This window comes from Melospiza georgiana, chromosome 6 (assembly GCF_028018845.1).
Source record: "Melospiza georgiana isolate bMelGeo1 chromosome 6, bMelGeo1.pri, whole genome shotgun sequence".
NCBI classification, from domain to species: domain Eukaryota; kingdom Metazoa; phylum Chordata; class Aves; order Passeriformes; family Passerellidae; genus Melospiza; species Melospiza georgiana.
Window position 1 is genome coordinate 48713202 of NC_080435.1, and position 19679 is coordinate 48732880.

The window sequence follows — 19679 nt, forward strand, 5'->3', positions numbered from 1 at the left end:
ATTAAGTATTTTGATCACTTAAAGGCTAATGACATTACTCTAGAAGAGAAATTGGGGGGATTTATCAGATATTTTACAGTGATAGATGCTGACAAATGTAATAATAAAGCAAACATCCACAGACTTAGTTGACGTAACTATCAGAATAAGAGGAAAATCACAGTTCTGTCAGTACAATCAAATAACCACCGTATTTCTTAATGACATTTTGTTTTCCCGAGGTCTTAATTATTCTAAATTGGGGAAAGAAGGAACAAATATCAACATCACAATCTGGCTACTCTGTTGGAAACACAGTGCTAGCTAGCAATGAGACACAGAGCCCTTTCCTGCTCCATCTCTCACTTTGAAGCAGCCCCAGTCAGTGATGACTGAAATGAATTTGTCACATGCCAGATGGCATAACTGATATGGGTCGGTGGCTTCAGCCAAGCTTCTGGCCACATCATGATCACTTCTGCCATTACTGCTGACTTGTTTTCTATTCTATTCTAATTCTCTACCCTACCCAAATGTCTATCCTCCTCTACACCTTCCTTCTCAGAATAGTTAATTTCCTGCCCTCCCACAGGAGGAAGTTTGGGTTGATATTTATTTCTGTACATAGTGCTGTGTGATAGTACCACTAAAGGAAGTTTTCCTTGCATTTTTAAGTCTCAGCACAAAGGCTAAAGTTGGGTATCTTCACCTCAGAAGAAATTATTTCCCTGCACAAGGCTATAGAAGCTGTCAGTAATATTGTGTTACTTCTGTGCAGACATGACTTTCTGTGAGCAAGAAGAGGGGCTTTCCCTGCTCACTGTCTCTTGGCTCAAGCTGGTTGACCCAGGGGTCAGAGCCCTGAGGAACTGCTCCAGGATACCTGCTGTAGCCTGAGTCAAGCCTAACTGTTCAGTTTAATCCCAGATAGACTTTTTCCTCAAGCGATTATATATTTTACAATCATTCATGAGGATTAATTCTTTGCTTCAGAGCAAAGATTTAGAGACAAATTTAATTTATTATGATATAACTATTGCTGTGAAATACACTCATCTGGGCCTCAGGGACTCCATCTGCTGTTTGACTCTGACAGGGAGGAGGTTGGTCCCTATGCAGGAGCTGTTCAGGAGCTCCAGTTCCATACCAGGACCCTTTCATTGGCATTAGTTTAGCCTTGTAAGTATTCAGAAAGCACCATGTAGATTGAAAAATGCTGAGAGGCAGAGAAACCTGTCTCCTCCTGCTTCAATTCACTCTGGGTTTGTTTTTTTTAATTGCAATTACCCTTGGCTCCCTCCATGCCACAGACTTCAATTCAGATAGACTTGTAGAGATTAAAGGAAAAATTTGAGATGTTTCAAACTTGTCCCCACCTCTACTGCAGTTTTTAATATTCCCATCACAATGCAGTTATTGATAATATCCTGCCAAAAGTTTAAAAAAATTGAGATATTGGCTTAAAAGATATGGAATTGGATGTTAGCTGTTTTTGTTTTGTGTTTTGATAAAACTTAGGTCCTTGCCTCTCATTCAGGCATTGAAATCCTCATTTGTTTCAAACATTGTTTATGTTGCATTGGAGTCTTTGACTATGTCAGGCAAGGACTAGTTTTTATTTAAAATGCAAATAGAGACCCATGTAATTACATGACTCAGGAAGCTGAGCCTTTAAGGAAAACACCATGAGAATGTTTTAAGTGTTGGTGACAGTGAACATGTCTGGATACAGATGTGCAACTATATATCTGTGTGAACTGATACAATGATTTATTTTTATACATGCATCAATTCACTTCAATTTATGAACAGTTTAATAAATTTCCTGTACGTGATTCAAGGTAGGAAGGCTTAGGATTTGTATTTTTCAGAAAGGATTACCTTTCTAAAAGTAGATTTGTTAATGCATGGAGATTTTAAAAAAAGGGAACAACATTAGATTTTGTGTCTTTTTGGAGCTGAATACTTGAAAATGTAATTCAAAGTGACAACAGTCACATAAATAGTGACTTCTGCTCTTGATTACTTCTTTTCTCCTTAAAGAGAATTTATTTATTCCTGAATTATGTTGTAACTACAATACACACTCTTAGGCAGGCAAAACTTAATTAAAAGCCAGCACAATTCACAGAAACAATATGCTCCAAATCCTTTCCACACCTTATCTATCTTATCCTGCAAAAGCCGCATTCCAAAACAACTAGATATACACAAGTCCATGGGGCACGATAGGATGCACTCACAAGTGCTGAGGGAGTTGGTCAGTGACGCTGTAAGACTGATTTTTAGTACCTTTTAAAAAGGTCAAAGCAACTGAGAAACAGAAGAAAGCAAGAGTCACTTCTATTTTGAAGAAGGACAAGCAGGAGTATCTGGGAAATTATAGGTCATTTATCTTCACCTTGATCCATGGGAAAATGATGGAGCAAATAATCCTGTAAAGCAGTTCCAAACACATTAAGGACAGGAAGTTTATTTGGAGTAGTTAGTGTGCATTTGCAAAGGGAAAACCGTGCCTGACCGGCTTGATAGCCTTCTGCAACAAAATTACTAACTCAGTGTAGGAGGAGAAAGCAGAGAAAGTTTATCTTTAGCAAGACTTTCGTCAATGTTTCCCCATTACATCAGCAAAGAAAAAGTAACGAAATATGGACTAGGCAATATGGACTTGTCAATGATGTGAATTGAAAAGTGGCCAAACAAACTGCCAGGCTCAGAAGGTTTTGCTCAGGGGCAAAAACCAGCTGGAAACTGGTGCTGCTCTGCAGGGAACAGCCCTAGCCCAGTGCTGGTTCGCGTCTCTGCCTGTGAGCCAGGTGATGGGACACCTTCTGCAGATGATGCAAAACTGGGAGATGCAGCAGTTGATGCACCAGCAGCTGAAGGTTGTGCTGCCATCCAAGTGAGTCTTGAGAGCTTGGAGATGTGGGCCAACAGGAGTCTCATGAAGTTCAACAAGTGAAAATCCAAGTCATGCACATCAAGCACCAGTACAGAATGGGGCTGAGCAGCTGAAAAGCAGCTCTGCAAACAGCGACATGGGGTCCTGGCAGACACCAAGCTGACTGGGAGCCAGCAATGAGCCTGGCAAGAAGGCCAACAGGATCCTGGGCTGCAGTGGGAAAAGCACAGCCAGCAGGTCAAGGGAGGTGTTTGTACTGCTCTCCTTGGCACTGGTTAGACCTGACTGGAGTTCTGGGTTGGTTCTAGACTCAGCAGTACAAGAAAGACTTGAAAATACTGGAGTAATTTGAGGGAAGGGCTAAGTGATGAGGAGACTGGAGCGCCTGTCATATAAAAGGGTGCTGAGAGAACTGGGACTGCTTAGCACCAAAGTCAGAAGGTTTAGTGTGGGGAGTGGGTCCTGTCAGTGTGTACAGACACCTTAGGAGAGGCACTAAGAAGATGGAGCCACACTTTTCTCAGTGGAGCTCAGTGACAGGACCCAGGCAATTGGCACAAACTGAAATACAAGAATTTTCACTTAAACAGAAGAAAAAGCTTTCTCCTGTGTGGATGGTCAAACCTTTGAACAAGTTGCTTAGAGAAGTTGTGGGGTCAGATATTTGAAACCTGGCTGGACATGGCCCTGAGCAATTTGCTGGAGCTGACCTTGCTTTGAGCAAGGAAGACGGTAGACAAGCTCTCCAGACAATCTTTCCAACCTCAAAGATTCCATGAATTTGTGAAATTTCTGTTAATGAACCCAGAAAATAGCATTTATTCTTACAGTTTTCATCAGCTGGTATGTGAATTTTCCACTCCCCATTATTTTAATGTTAAAAATATATTCTTTCATTAATGATTTGTGGGCTTTAAGATGCCTGCAGCTTTTATGTGTTCTCTTAACTGTGTGCAGAGGCAAAAACCATATAGACATAAACCTTAGCTGCTTAAAATGGTTTCCAGTGGAGCACTGTATCCATTTTGTTTGGCATATTCATGAGGATCTTGCTGAGAAACCATGACTTTGGTTCAGCCCAGAGACTTGAGAAATTAATTCCCGGAGTACCATGTTTCTATAGTTGCTCCTTAATGACATTTGTTCACAATATAAAGTGTGAGTCTCTATACTTGAATTAACAAGCTAGGCAAGTATTAAATTGTTTGACTGAACAACAGACTACTTGTATAGGATTTATTTAGGGCTTAGACATTGTTTAGACAATGCAGAAGGACTCATAAGCAATAAATTGTTTACCATGTACCTGAACTACAAGCTGTACTCTGTAGGACCTTGTTCAGTAAATGAAGGCATAGCTGCAATTTTCAGACACTTAAACCAAAGAAGAAATTTTACATGAGAAATGGAATTAATATTTTCGCAGTATACTCCTGCTTTATCAACCTGAGTGTTTTTAATAAGCTCACCACTCTGGTACATGAACACTTGGTATAATTTAAAGATACTTATGGAAGCTCAGTTCCCCTCAGTGCAGAGAGTTCTCTATTGTAATGAGCAATAAAGCAGTTCAGATTGATTTGTTGCATCAACAGACAGAAATTCAAAGATGAAACCTGTCTTCAATATCTTATTTCAATGAAGTCTGAAAGCCATTTGTCTGTATATTCATCACTTATGCTCCATGTTGTGAGACATAGAGTTGGGGGAAGCAGGTTTATAGCACCACGTGACCTCTCTGGGCTAAATGACTCTAAATAACTTTTCTTCACTAAATAACTCTCTTCACTAAATAAAGCTTCTAATAAAAGAAAAAACTTAAATATTTACTCTCAAATATTTGAATGTAAAAGAGAAAACAGTGGTATAAGTTGACTTCTCTCTTTGGGGCTCACAAGCAGCAGGGAGCATGGAAAGAATTATGGCCTCCAGTAAGAGCTCTGTTTTGTACCTAATTAAATGGTGTTGAAGAATATTGCCCATGCAGTATTTTTAGAAAATTTCTTTCAGGAAAAAAGCAAACCAGTTAAATGCCAGTGAGCAGCATCTGCCCCTTCATTGTGGTTCATAGCACTGAATGTGCATTGTCCCAAATCAGGGCAGCAGTAATTTGGAGGCATTGCCTTCTACAATGAATAACAAAACATATCTATTTTTCTCCACCTCCACAGCACAATTCTCAAGACTCCCATGGCCTGGCTGATGAAATACTGCTGCTTCCACATAGCTTTTTCCGAGAAGGGAGGATCTGAAAAACTCGTATGGAAAGTTTCAGAGAAGAAACTCATAGCTCACCCTTAATTTCTGACACCTGGTAAGGTCAAGTCAGGACGCTGGGGAAGCTGACAGGACACACAGCAGTGAAATAATTTCTCCTGGAGCAAATGAGTTTAATTGTTATTACTGTACTCCCACCACAACTGGACAAAGGTCTTTTCATCCCATCGTCGTCTTGGGGCAGTCACCATGGCAGGGACCGGGTGATGGAGGGGGCACAGTCGGGGCTGAGCGCAGCCCTTGTCTCCTCGGCAAGGGCTTGGCGGTGCCGAGGTGCCGGTGCACGGTGGGACCAGGCGGGGAGAGCCGGCCCAGAGGCACCGGACCCAGAGCCCGCCCGCCCGGGGTACAGCCGGAGCCCGGGGGCCGAGGGGAGAACAGGGCGCTGTTTGTGACAGAGATCACGCGGATGCACAGCGCAGCTCCGGGCAGTGCCACCACCGCTGTCCTCGCTCAGCGCAGCTCCCGCGGAGCCGCCCGCGGGGCCGGGCGAGGGCACCGCCATCCCCTCCGCAGCCCCGGGGGCACCGCCATCCCCTCCGCAGCCCCGAGGGCACCGAGGGCACCGCCGGCCCCTCCGCAGCCGCGGGGGCATCATCAGCCCCTCCGCAGCCCCGAGGGCACCGCCATCCCCTCCGCAGCCCCGGGGGCACCGCCGGCTCCTCCGCGGCCCCGGGGGCACCGCCGGCCCCTCCGCAGCCCCGGGGGCACCGCCATCCCCTCCGCAGCCCCGAGGGCACCGCCATCCCCTCCGCAGCCCCGGGGGCACCGCCATCCCCTCCGCAGCCCCGAGGGCACCGCCGGCCCCTCCGCAGCCCCGAGGGCACCGCCATCCCCTCCGCAGCCGCGGCCACTCTGGCGGCCCCGAGGGCATCGCCGACGCTTATCAAGGTGTGGATAAGCTCCCTGCTCGGCAGCTCCCACTTAGGCATTGTGACAAGCTCGGCGGGGCCACAGCCCCGCTAGGGCAGGTGCCCCGGGGCCAGCCGGTCTCCCTCTCCCCATCGCATCCCATCAAGTCTCCTGTTCCCCGTCCCGTCTCCCAGCCGTGCCCCCTGGGGATGCTGTTTGCCGCGGCCGCCAGGCGCGCTGCCCCTTTAAGCGCGCTCCCGCCCGGTCCCGCCCGCCCGCCGCTCCCCGGCCCGCAGCCCTGCGGCACCGGCGGCGGCACCGGCACGGGCACCGGCAGCTCCATCGCGGCCGGGGGCCGGCGCTCCGCGGCGCCCAGGGGCAGAGCGGGCCGGCAGCATGTCCACCAAGGCGGAGCAGTGTGAGTGGGGCCGGGCGGGCGCCGGGCCGGGGTCCGTCCGAGGGGAGGGGAGCGGGGCCGGGGGCGCCGTCCCGCCGATGGCGCTGCCCCGCCGCCGCCTCCCGCCCGCTGCTCCCCGGCGGGGCAGCGCTGCCCGGGCTCCGTGTGCCGCGGTGTGCGGCGGCCGCCGGCGGGCGGTGCAGGGGGAGGGGGCTGCCGGCGTTCTGGCGCTTTCTGTCGGAGCCGCCGCCGGTGCTGGTGGCCGCAGCCCCCGGAGCTCCCCGCTGTTCGGGCGGCCAGCTCGGGGCGGCAAAGGCAGCGCCGGGGAGCCCGCGGGGAAATGCGGGATCGGGGAGCACAGTCGGTATTGAGGCCGCCGGCTTCGCCCCCCGCCCCACGGCGGGAGCGGTGCAGCCTGCCCCGTGTGCCGGCGCCGTGTCCCGAAGGATGCGGCCACCTGCGGGAGCAGAGGTGACGCACGCCTCGCCACCCTGCAGGTGGCCTTGCAGTGAGATGGAGCCCGAAGAGTCGTGCTGCCCTTCGTGCCCGGGCCGCTCACCTTTCACCGGGTGGATGCAGGCTGGGGGTTTGTGTGTCCCCTACAGGCCGCCTGCACAGTGCCCGCTCCCAGCAGGATCCCCAGGTGCTGGCATCCCCTGCCCACGGCCAGCCTGCCTCTGCCTGGTCACGGCTGCTGGAACCACCATGTTGGCTAGAGCTGATCAGAGCAGGAGTGGATGACATGGTGGTTGATACCTGCATCTGGGCTGTGGAAGTGCTCCCCACTGTTGTTGCTCATGACACCTGTGTGTCTGCAAGAGCCCTGATGGGATGCTGAGTAGAAAATATTGGGGTGCTTGAGCTTGTCACCCATGTCACAGCTACTTTCTTGCCTGATACAGTGTCATGGTTATGAACAGGCAGTCTGTGACCAGGAGGTTGGATTGATGTTTGTCACAATGACGTGATGTGATTTGACACTTTGCATGCTGAGACTTGCTCTCTTCTTCCTCCAGGTCACTGAGAAGGATCCTTGTGTTTATATATGCCTATGCTGAGCCCATCTAACAAAAAGAATACCTGTAATTTTTTCTGTTAGGGTTTACTGCTTATTTATAGTGATGAATGAGCTTGCTTTAAAAATATTACGCAGATGTTAATTTTTTACTGTAAAGATGCAGTTCTAGCCTCATAATTAGAGACAGAATATTCTGATTGTGCAGAAGCCCTGAACTGTGCAATGTTTGGATCTGTACCCTTCTGTTGTTGCTGCCTTCCCCATCTTGCACCTGAGTTTTGTAATTGTTTCTTCTTTCCTGTGATACTTATACATTAATTACACTTCCTTCACACTGCCATGTGGAAGAATTTGTGCTACTTTTTGTCCTAGCACTGGCTCTGGCATTTTCTTCCTTTTCTGTCCTGTCTTCTCTCTTCCTCTGTTCCTAAGGCTTTTGGTCTGCTCTGTTTGAGCTCCTCTTACATATTTTATCCTTGGCTGTTTTTTCTTTTCATCCCTTTGTACTTTTCAAGACACTGCATCCAGGCCTGCCATGTCCCTGTTGCTCTCTATTTCAAGATTTACTTAGGATCCAGATTTCAGATCTTTCTGCCTTCTAATGTTTCTTTTCATGACACTCCAGGAAGAGTATTTGGTTAATGGACATATCCTGTGCATTCTAACCTGCTGAATGTATTTTTTTACCAAGGCTGCTTCCCTGACTAGTTCTTATGGCATTACCAAATGTCTCTACATAACTTCAAGATTCTCTCACCAGCAGTTTTTGAGTAATGGACTCTGACAAGGATGTGTTGGTGTGCATACATCACCACCAGTCAAACTTTCAAACCCCAGCTGTCGCTGTTGTTGCTTCTGCCCTCAGTGAGTGACAGGCAAGAACCAGAATGTCTTGGGAAGGACTCAAGTTCCAAGTCATAATGAATCTCAGTTTACCAAGAGCATCAGTGAAACACTGCAACTGAGGAATCACTGGTTGGAACAGAAGATGTGCTGATCTAAACAGCTGAATCCCACAGCTCTTGAGCAGGTTCTATGTACAACAGGTAAAATGGTGTCAGTCTGGAGGTTGGCTGGAGAAGCTGCTCTTTTTTGTGACCACACACATCTTGTATTGCATACCAGAAATATCAACAGTGAGTTTGATCATTTGACTCGTTGCAGCATGCCTAAGGTGTTCTGTTGTAGTCAAAGAAAATGAATTCTTTATCACCTTAAAAAGCAGTAATTGGTGTTTAGTTGTGGTAAGTAATGCCCTGGGAATGCCTGATGACTGCTGTGTTCCCCTCCAGGACAGTGGAGCAAGCAAGGCCATCTTTGAGGACTCCTAATGGTTTCACTCTCAGTTCAGCCAGTGCTGACACTGGGGCTGAGGAGTTTAGTGAAGTCTGTGTAGATACTGGAGAGAAACCTATTTGTTTTTTGTGGTGGCCCTATGAGAGTGCCCAAGTGCTTCCACAGGGTGACACCACTTTTTGAAGTGTGTCTCTGGGTACTCAGAAACTCAGAAAGCTGGGTCATTCACACACTTGCTGTAACTTGAAAGCTGGCAAAGTTTTTGCTCTGGGGCTTTCCTTTAGAAGTTTCTTTGTGTTCTGGGAGGCTGTGCTGAAATGGACAGAGTTTTGGGAAACAGAACTGGGAAGTGAGGCTGAAACCTTTAGCCTAAAGCTAATGTTTATATTTAGGCTTTATAAATAAGTTTTCTCTTTTGATATTTGGCCTGATACAATTGCACAACAATGCCAATCAATAAAAATGAATGGATTTCCACCTTTATTAAAAAGAAGCTCTTCTAAGTGATTCTAGATACATTATGCCCTTTATTGAAAGTTAGTAACTGTAAGGAGGCACACAGCTCTCTGAAACACATCTAGATCTGAATTCTGTAATAATCTTTGGCATTTTGTTAGTCCATTTAATTTACAGATATCTGACGGCAAACCATGGCAGCCACAGTAATCTGTGCACCTTGCTGTGCATTGTTCTTAGCTGGATACTGCCTTGCTCAGTCTGTGTCCTTTACAAACATACTTGGTTTCATACTTTTTTACTCCTCCCACCAGAGAAAGCAACATCACAAAATATGTTTATGAAGTCATTGCTTTCTTAATCTAGAAACTAAGCTAGATTAGTTTTATGACAGTTAAAATAAATGTCTACCTTTTAAATAATCTGATAGATGGCCTGCAAATCTGGGACTAAAACTGAGATTAGCGGGCAGAAAGGATGAAGTATGAGATGAGAAGGGGAAAACAGCCTTGCACTGCTCAAGTCAGCCTCTGTAATGTGGAGTGAACACATCCTGCCCAGATGTTCCCAGCCCAGTGGTTTGGGGGCTGTGCATTGAGCAGTTATGGCTGCTCTCACTCAGGATAAGCTCCTGCAGAGCACAGGTCGTGTGCCACAGGCCTACGTGGTGGCAATCTGAGTCTCTGTGACAAAATCCTGTTTTCAGTTGATTGAGGAAGAGGGGAAAAAGTCATGATTGTTTTTAGTTATTCATAAATTGTGCAGTAAAAGATTTAAAGGAAATGTAATTAAAGATGCTTATGCATTTTTAGTGTGTTGTTTTGCATATGCATTATGACAGTGTCCGTGGTTGCATTTTTGCTTACTGTTTCACACAGACCCCAGCCCTTCAGGTACATGATGGGCTTTCTCCTTGTGATGAAGCCAGGTAATATCATGAGGGAGACTTTTGTCTGTAGAAGCTTCACTTGCTGCAGGAACTGGGGAATGCCCTCCTTACAGCAGGAAATGAGTTAAAGAATGACCTTGATTTGGTGCTGCTAGATTGGATTTCTTGTCATGCATTCAAGAAAACAGTTTTCTTCATTTGATGATTATTTGAGTGTTCCTCATTTTATGGATAATTGACTTGAAATTGTCAAACCTCATTTGTTGTGTGGCTGACCATTCAAGGAATCTATTATTTTCTGGATGTGAAAGTCCAGTGAGTACAGTTACCTATACTGGCAAAAGGGCTCTCAGTATCTCAAGCTGAGCCTCCATCAGTATTTGCAGACACTTTGCTTTTGGTGTCTGTTCATCAGTTTTTTCTGCAATATGGATACAATGTCACCCATTCTCATTCACCTTGCCAGTGGCCCAGAAAAGAATCAGAAATTCACGAACTATTCTGCTATCTCAGCAGTGAGGGGCATAGCAATGTCTCCCAGGTAGTTCGTACCTTTCTGTTTAGTGCAGGACTTAATGGTATTCATTCCTTAGTAAATGCCATTTGACTGTGAGAATAAAACCAAGTATTGACTGATTGCTTGTTTAGGAAGCATGATTTATCTTCCACACTGAAGGAGTCCTGTAGGGGAGCAAGGTGTATCTTGGTCTAGGGAAAGGCTGTTATAATCCATATGCTTAGAGGGCTGAAAGAATTCAGAAGCATCTCCCCTTTTAGCTGCCTGTAGCACTCTTGGTGCACTTTGAGCACGCTGCAGGGCTCCCAGGCAGCTGTGCTTTCTGAGGCTGTGTGTGCAGCGCAGCACAGCTGAGCAGCCTCTGCCCCATGCAGTCAATGCTCTCTCTGAGCAGACTTGGTTCATCTGAGTGGAGCAGGAAGAGTTGTGTGTCTGTAGGTGTCTCTGCATGAAACTGCTTGTGCTGTATAGGCAATGTAAGGCAGTGCAACTAGGAGGGGTAATAACTTTTTTTCCCAAACCTGAACAAGGATTCCTATTACTGTTACTTGTAATACAACAAAAATTGGTTTCAGTGGAGATGTACACCTGCTGCTGCTCTTTGAAATCCCCTTATCTGCTTGATCACACTTCCCAAGACAAATAAACAGCAGAAACTTCACTCTTTTCATATCTTTAGTTCATTGCACAAAGTAAATGTAGGGCCCACAGTGAATCACATAAGGTCTTTCTGTCTTAGCTTATATCTCTGCTTTGGCTGTAGAAATACTTATCTGTCTCACATGAACCTCCTGTGATCCAATGACTCATTCATTATAAATGACTCTTGAGATGTTTGGAGACATGGAAGAAGTGCAGAGTGGCAATATATATTTTTTAATTTGCTGGCACTAAGTTTGCCTAATACAGATGCAGAAATTCACTTCCATGTGTTCTCCCTGGCAGTCTTTTACAATTTATTCAGTCAGAACAGAAGGAACAGAGAGATTTTTACTGTTTTTTGAGTTTAATACTTAAATTTAAAAAAAAAAAGAAAATGGAAGAAACAGACACAAATCTGTCAAAGTCTACAGAAAGCCTAAATGAAAGTTTTTGTGTTTGTCTTTTTGTCTTTTATGTAGTTGCTTCCAAAATCCGTTACCTTCAAGAATACCACAACCGGGTTCTCCACAACATTTACCCTGTGCCCTCTGGAACTGACATTGCAAATACTCTGAAATACTTTTCTCAGACGTTATTGAGGTAAGTTTTGACTAATGCTCTTGAAGAAAAAAGAGCTAAAGAGTTGTAGGGAATATTGATTGGCTTTGAATTGGTTGCCAGATTTAATGGGTCAATGGTCAGCCAAAAAGAGTCAGAGCATAATTTAACAAAAACACGGTATGAACAAATCTCTTCAGTGGCTGTTGCCCAATTTGCCCAGTTAAGCCCCCTTACTGAGTGGCTGATTCTAGAATAAACTTGGTTGATTATGCATTTGCTTGGTCCTAAGACTTAGCTGAACGCACAAACATGCTGAACTTGTGGAGAAAGTGACCTGTAGAGTTTTAGATGTGTATAATCATGGCCTCCTTGACAGTCCTGGTGCCTCAGAATCCCAGAGTGGAGCCAGAGGAGCAAGCGGATCTGCCTTCTCACTGGGTTCAGCTCTTCTGGGTTCTGGTTCAGTCCCTTAGAGCAGCAGGAGCAGACACAAAGTTTGTGTACAGATCTGGATTTGGGTGGTAACAACACATCAGGATTGTTCTGATCCAACATTTTTGATGTAGTCTAATGATTAGTAATAATACATAGTGCTAAATACCACACAAAGAGAGAATACATTATGAGTAGGAAATACTATTCTTGTCTTCCAAAAAAAAGGAAAAAAATGTGAGACTTTATTAGGAATAATGTACATTCCACAGTGCTGCCTAGTGGATTCATATTTCCAGATTGTTTTCAAAATGGCTGTTGACCATGAATAGGGGATTTTTATCTGCTGGTTTTGGCTGGCACTAGTTTTCACATCCAGAAAAATGCAGTTCAAATTACATTTCTATGCATAGCTTCCTGATTTATACCTGGAAAGATTGTCCCTGCTGTCAAAGGGTAGTTTGGAAATCAAGCTAATTGCCTTATTTGAGGAGGAAACGTTAACAGAATACAATTTACCTATATATTTGTACATATACTCCTATGATGTATACAAATTGAGAAGCAAAAATTTAGACATGAGAGAATGAGAACAGTTCATTCTAACATTTAAAGAACCTGGGATACATAAAATTTTCCTTGACCCTGTTTAAAAGGAGAGACACATAGACAGAAATAGTTTTTAGTAGAATGTCTCTTCACAGCAAACTTGAAACCTCCTGTTTACTTTCGAAATTTCAAGAGCAAAACTGTTTGTTTCCCTTCTCATTTAGACTGTTGAGGAAACTTGCAGCACCCAGTAGGACTTTTTGTTTGGGGGTTAATAAATTAACTTTTGTCTCATTGTATTGAGCAGTGGGAAAAAATGTTCAAAGAGTCACAAAAGATACTTCTGAAATGTGTCTCTGTTCCCACATCAGGCTGTTATGATGGACTATTTGTACAAAACACACTTAAATTGCGTTTAAGTAAGATTATTTATGATGAGACAGCTTTTGCTTAAATACTTTGAGCCTTTAAGCTGTTAAAGCTAGAAAGTTGGACTTGATTCTGAACATTTTCTCTTTTAGCTGTGACTACCGAGTGCTATAATGAGATATGTTTCTTTTTGGTCAGAAGTTCACTGGGTCGGGATAGATTTAGAATGTTCTGCTTAAAGAAAGCATCTTTCCCCCACTCTGTGGTCTTCTTGTATAATGTACAGCTGACCTGTCCTGTTGATAAATTCTTCACACTCCTGGAGCAGTGATGTTCCTGGGCTTACTGAAAAAGCTTTGTACTTAGCAACTGTGAGAGCAGATCAGAAATCAGGGCAGCAATTGCACAATTTAGCGAGTCCATTTGTTTCCTTTCATATTCAAAATGGGACTGAACCAAAATCCTTTTGTTGATGATGCTGAACTCCGTGGGGCAGAAGTGCTACTCATATCTCATACACAAATGGCTTTATCCTTCATAATCTGGGATCTGATTAGCCCCAGAACTAAAAGGGTATGAGAAATTAATGTCAGGGCTTGGATCTAAATTTAAGTGGACTGAGTTCTGATACTCAGGCAAGGTCAAATTCACATTCCAAACCCCTGTAACTGGGGAGTTTGAGCTGTGGGTCAAAGGCTCAGTGCTATGGTTGAACCAGTGTAAGTTTATACACTTGCTGATGCTAAGAAAGAAGATGGATAAAAAAGCAAAACAACACACCCTGTATTTAGTGTGGCAGATGGAAAGAAGGAAACTCCCACCCACTGTGTGCAGATCTCTGGAAGATTTACCCTAAAACTAAACAGACTGGTTAAAAACCTTTCTGAAGAGCGTGTTCAAAAATTTATTTGAATATTTTGCATGCTGAGTCTCTTTTCTGCCTCCTACACTGAGACTCCATTGTACAAGGTTTAACATCAGTAATAGAAGTACATGGTGGAGAATAATCTTTCTGGCTTAACACAGAGCATGTGCAATGAATTTGTGCTGTTAGGGACAAACAATTCTTGGTGAACATGTATAGTCATAGAAATAATGAAGGAATAGTCAGAGAAATTCCACATAATGATTGGGTTTTACAGAAGCAGATTTTACTGTTTATTACACTTTTACCTTTCCCTGTTATGGACACGCTGACTGTGTTCTTTTCAGTGGGATGTGCCCACTGTTTTGAATCACATTCATATGTGGTGTCATTTTGCTGGTTAAAGATGGATTGCACAAGAGATTAATTTGCTCCTTTGCTCTGTATGCAACCTCCATAAATTACAAGCTCAGGGGTGGGGGGAACAGATGTGGAATGACTGAAAAAAATTCCTTATTTCTATAACAAACATCACATAAAATCACCATACACAATGCATAGCACATTGATTCATTTAATTCTTCTTTAGTTTTCTCTTTGGGAAAAGCATTTCTTTACATTACAGCATGAATTTGTTTCATGCCCTACTCATTTTCAGTGATTTCTCCCTCATTTGAGGAATGATCTAAGGCTTAATAAACATCCTGCAGAAAAGCTTGTTCTTTCACATTTTCCTGAAGAAAATTCTCCATATGTATTTCTAAGTAAAATACTTTGTGTGAGGCATAGTTATAAATGCCATGGTGGCTAATTAATGGTCATTGTTGTGCTGCCTTGGTGAGATGTAATTTCACTTGTAGGCATTTTAGGAAACCTGTCCAAGAAGGCAGTAATTATGGGATAGATTTGCAGCAAAGATATACACATCTTGAAACCAGCCTCGGTAGCTTTGCCCCTTATTGCAGAGCAAGTTCAGTATGGAGTAAGTTCAGTATGGAGTTATGATTTGCAGATACTCCAAATTCTCAGTACTTGGTTGAATTGAACCAGAAGCAAATTGCTGTTGTATCTTGGTCCTAAGGGACCTCCTAGATTTTCAATTTTGGCTCCTCTGTTTATTGCCTTTTAAAAATACAGGTCAGGCAAGAGCCTGGACATAAAATTTTGGGGTTTTTAAAATTTGTTTTTTAATAAATTTGGTGTGGTTCCATCTGGACTTGAGATCTAGTGTTATTGCTGTTAAACTAAAGGATGCCCTGATCAAGATAAAATAAGTGTGCTTTGGCATCTAATCCAGAGATGGGCCTGTAGCTCAGTGTAAAAAGAAAGGATTAATATCCTTTCTGGAAATAAGTGCACATGGAGTGATGTCTTGGCAAGTAAAGAGATGGATAATTGGTATTATCTGTTGGTAGACAACAAAGGAATGTAGTGCAGTACCTTCATATCTCTAAACATAAGCTATAAAATATGGCAAATGAACATCAAGCAAATTAGAAGGAATCAGCACTCTGCTAATTAATTTTTAAAGTCATACTAGATCTTAGGTGATGTTCTGATAAAAGCATGACAGTGATCATGTTTCTCTTACTGGACATTGGGTAACAGAAACCAAAATCGTCTGCCAAATATGTGAGGCACGATTAAAAAAAAGAAAAAAATAAGAAGTAATTTTATCAGACAGATTATATCTGTCATCTCTGACTGCAAGGGTGATGTAATAGTGGCCAAGTAGCCGTGTGATAGTAGCCGCTTGGCAAATAATTGTATTTGTAAAAGTGTTTTTATATATGGCAAATGAATGACACCTTATCTTAGAAGCACCTTAGCAAGAGTTTGGCTTACTTGTGTAAATTGCTGAATTAACTGGGGGGTAAGCTTTGCTGAGGTGATTGTATGGTAGGGATTTCTGTACTGTTACAGAGAAGAGAGGTTTCCAGAAGTGCTCTCTCTTGATATAATTCTGCTCTACATGAGTCAGTGGAAATCTTAGTGCTATTGGCTTGTCTTTTATAAGTCTAACACTGACTGTGGGAACAGAGTTAAACCAACTGCAACTGCTTTTGGAAATCCTAATGACTGAGAGGTGCAAAAGGTGCTTAAAAAGGAAAAAAAAAAGTATTGTGTGTGGGTAATATATTTAAAAGGTGTATTATATTTTATAGGCACATATGGAGATTATGAACTAACCCTATAAGTGCTTGATAACTAAAATATAACACTGCTTAAGTGAGAATTTATTTCTATTTAAAATAGTGGGGTTTATTTTTAAAATAAATTAGATTACCATGTTTACAACCATGTTTGCAACAATTTTAAAACTACATAACAAGCTGGTTGACTTATAGCCTCTATTTTGATTCCCACTAAATTATTTTTATTTTTTGAAATTATCTCTCCTTTAGTTTATAGTGAGTTATGTTGAATAATAACGTAAGTAACAGCAGGAGTGTATGGTAACATACTGTCTGATCTGCAGTTACATAATTGGTCTTGCTTGCTTAGCCCTTAGATTTTTTGAAGGTAACTATTTACCCAAGGAGTGTTTGTATTCATAAAGCAAATTGTTTCCTCCCTAAACATGGGCAAAATTAAAAACACACATAAACAACCATTATCATTAGCTCACAAACATATGCTAAAGACCATCTACTATATATTATTTTATGACTTTTCCAAATGTAGTTTAGTTAACATTTTAGAAATATTATATTATTTCTAAATCCATGTGCCTGTTTAAACTTCATTATCTCAAATGATACTGAGTGAGTGGTCATGAAACAGTATCATAAAATACATACAGACATTATTTTAATGCAATAAACATGTGATTTTTAAGACTATCTTAACAAACACACATGTTTATTCTTTGCTAAAACATGTTTCTGCAAGTGCCACACCTATATTTTGCATGTTTTCAGTCAGTTGGCTCAAATGATTATAGGGGGGAAGAAATAAATCTCTCAAAATCCTCAGAATCTCAGTGCAAAATACCAGCCTGTTTTGACACAGCTAAACACTTTTGATTCTTAGAATTTTTCTTAACTGTGAAACATGGGTAGGGCACTGAAACATGCATTTTTATATTTTTGCTCCTTATGAACCAGATAACACATGAGATGCAATGAAATTTTCCTAGACGTCAATTTTTAATTCTCTTATCTTGAAGCATGGAAGTAAATGGTTGCTAGATTTGTAGACATGCTGGTTTTGGTAGTGATTGCATCTTATGTGGGATGTATCTGGTCTTTTATTATTTGTTTTATAGTGTCATTTCAATGTAATGTGCTGTTCTTTGTGTCTTTGTTGTCTCTTTTTTTTCTTTGTCCCCCCAACAGCATTTTGTCCCGCACAGGGAAGAAGGAGAATCAAGATGCCTCCAATTTGACAGTGCCCATGACCATGTGTCTTTTTCCTGTGCCATTCCCACTCACCCCATCTCTAAGACCACAGGTCAGTTCCATCAACCCTACTGTTACTCGCTCCCTCCTTTACAGCGTCCTGCGAGATGCTCCATCTGAACGTGGCCAGCAAAGTCGTGATGCTCAGTTATCAGACTACCCATCTTTGGACTATCAAGGACTTTACGTGACACTGGTGACACTACTGGATCTAGTTCCCTTGCTACAACATGGGCAACATGGTAAGCAGGCCCTTGAATGATGCCAGTGCTGTGAATCCATGAGTGGTGCATATATCCAGTGGAAGAGATGGGCCTAAACTGACCTGGATCTGGATTTCAAATCTCCTGGGATGCATTTATATCCAAGTGTTCTGTTTGACTTTCTCAAATAAAGGATTTTTTTTTGCATAATGTGGATTTGGGTTTGAATTCTGAGGTTGTCTGATTTTTAGTGATGTGCTGGTGGTATGTAACTAGAATACAATTGTATGTAACAAAAATTACACAGATGGGTGTAAAAATACCCAGATTTTTAACTTGAATCTGCTGAGATAACTTCAGTCTGTCTTTTTGGGGTGGGTCTCTTAAAAATGCACAGAGAGCTTGCAAATGTGTATCTGGCCTATAAGAAATGCACAGATTGAGTGTTCTGGTGAAGGTCCATCTCTACACAGAATATAGTATATATCTATTTGAAGAAAAAACTACAGTAATTGTGCTTTGAGATGGCTTAAAAATACTCCTGTGTAAAATAGATAGCAGTATTTCTGTCTGACTAAGAGAAAAACAATATTGTCTTATGTTTTAAATTAGCTACAAGTGGTTTTGTGACGGTGTTGTATTTGTATTGTTTTCCTTAAGTTCTGCTCTGCATCTGTCTGGCTTGTTAACCTGTTAGCCTTTCCTACTGGGATTCAGTAGCCCAGTATTCTCCCAAAGTATTAGCCAATATTTATTTCCACTGTGGTATCATGATGTATTACTTACATAGTTCACTATGGGAAGATGGTTTTCTATCTGATAATGCTGCTGAAATTCTTCAGGAGGAAAGTTGTTTCTGTTAAGTGCTGAATCCCCTTTGAGCTGGCAGCAGTATGTTTGAATCCAAGACTGCTGCACTAGGAAATGGTATGATGCCCCAAAAGCAGGGCCTTTAGCAAGATACAGGCTTCTTTACTTAACTTAAATTCTTAGAAATGGTGGAGTTAATTATCAAAAAATCTTTTCCTAAATAGATAACATGGTGATGATTAACAATCAGTGGAGACCTGTAAAGAACAAATGACATTGGGCAGACTTTATTTTTTAAACTTTTTTTTATGGCAACACAGTGGCTCACCTTGAGTGGTTTTCCTGTCCCTAGTCACATTTTTGTTGCTGTGCCATTTTACACCAAAAGGCAATCCTGGGACATGATCCCCACTTGAGTAAGGAAAACACTCTAGGAATTATTACCAGTGGCTTGGCAGCTGGAAGGGTATAACAGTGGGAAATCTTACAGGACTCTCTGCTGGGTCTAGTGTTACTAAATAATTTAACTTTTTTACTTAGCTGATAGAATTTGTATTTACAAGTGTTATCAAGATGTTTGCTAGCATGTGCTTTATGTGAGAGATATATGATTCAAGTAATTGTGGCAAGTTGCATTCTGTTTTGAAGTGTCTCCACAGGAGAAATGTAAAATACTCTGCTTAAGAGGGAAGTTAAAGGAAATAGAGGTGATACCAGCTTGGGAGCTGTACTGCAGAGAGCTCTGGGTGTTAACAGTAGATCAGAGAAGACCAAGTCACTAACATATAAATATTATTCTAGCAATGTGTAAACATTTTTTTAATGTATGAGGCACCCAAAGCATTATGTTTATTATTCTAACAGCCCTAGTAAAGCCTCAGCTGGAGTAAAATTTTCAGATTTGTCTATCTAGCTTCAAGAAAACATGTACTATTTGTGAAGAGTCCAGGAAAAAAAAACAAGAATGATTTGAGGTCTCTCTCATGTGAACAGTGAGAGAAAACAAGAAAAAATTTGGTTTATCTAGATTAGAGAAAAATGGAAGGGAGATGTGATTATCATATGAAAATATGTAAAGGTTGCTGTGAGGAGAAATAAACTTAACCAATCTATTTGTGGTTAGAGTTGATCAGGATAAGAAGTTACACACTTAAATGACAGCAATGGAAATTTTTTTAATGAAAAAGATTTTTTTATTATAAGGATGATTAAGCATTAGGATGAATTGACAGGAGAAGGAGTGAACTGTCTTGCAGGTTTTTAA

At 42.3% G+C, this 19679-nt stretch overlaps 1 protein-coding gene across 9 annotated transcripts in view; it reads left to right on the forward strand.

Annotated features, from left to right (window-relative positions):
- Nucleotides 1-6348: 6348 nt before the first annotated feature.
- Nucleotides 6349-19679, forward strand: part of UNC79 (unc-79 homolog, NALCN channel complex subunit) — a 108797-nt gene continuing 95466 nt past the window's right edge. For 3 of the 9 annotated variants that reach the window (XM_058027421.1, XM_058027429.1, XM_058027422.1), the window contains exons 1-3: nucleotides 6349-6428; nucleotides 11705-11825; nucleotides 17340-17644. In XM_058027421.1, coding sequence (XP_057883404.1) covers nucleotides 6407-6428; nucleotides 11705-11825; nucleotides 17340-17644 — 448 coding nt within the window. In that variant the 5' untranslated portion in view covers nucleotides 6349-6406. Of the gene's footprint in view, nucleotides 6429-6647; nucleotides 11826-17339; nucleotides 17645-19679 lie in introns of those variants that run through there. The other 6 variants (XM_058027419.1, XM_058027424.1, XM_058027420.1 and 3 more) reach the window with 4 other exon arrangements.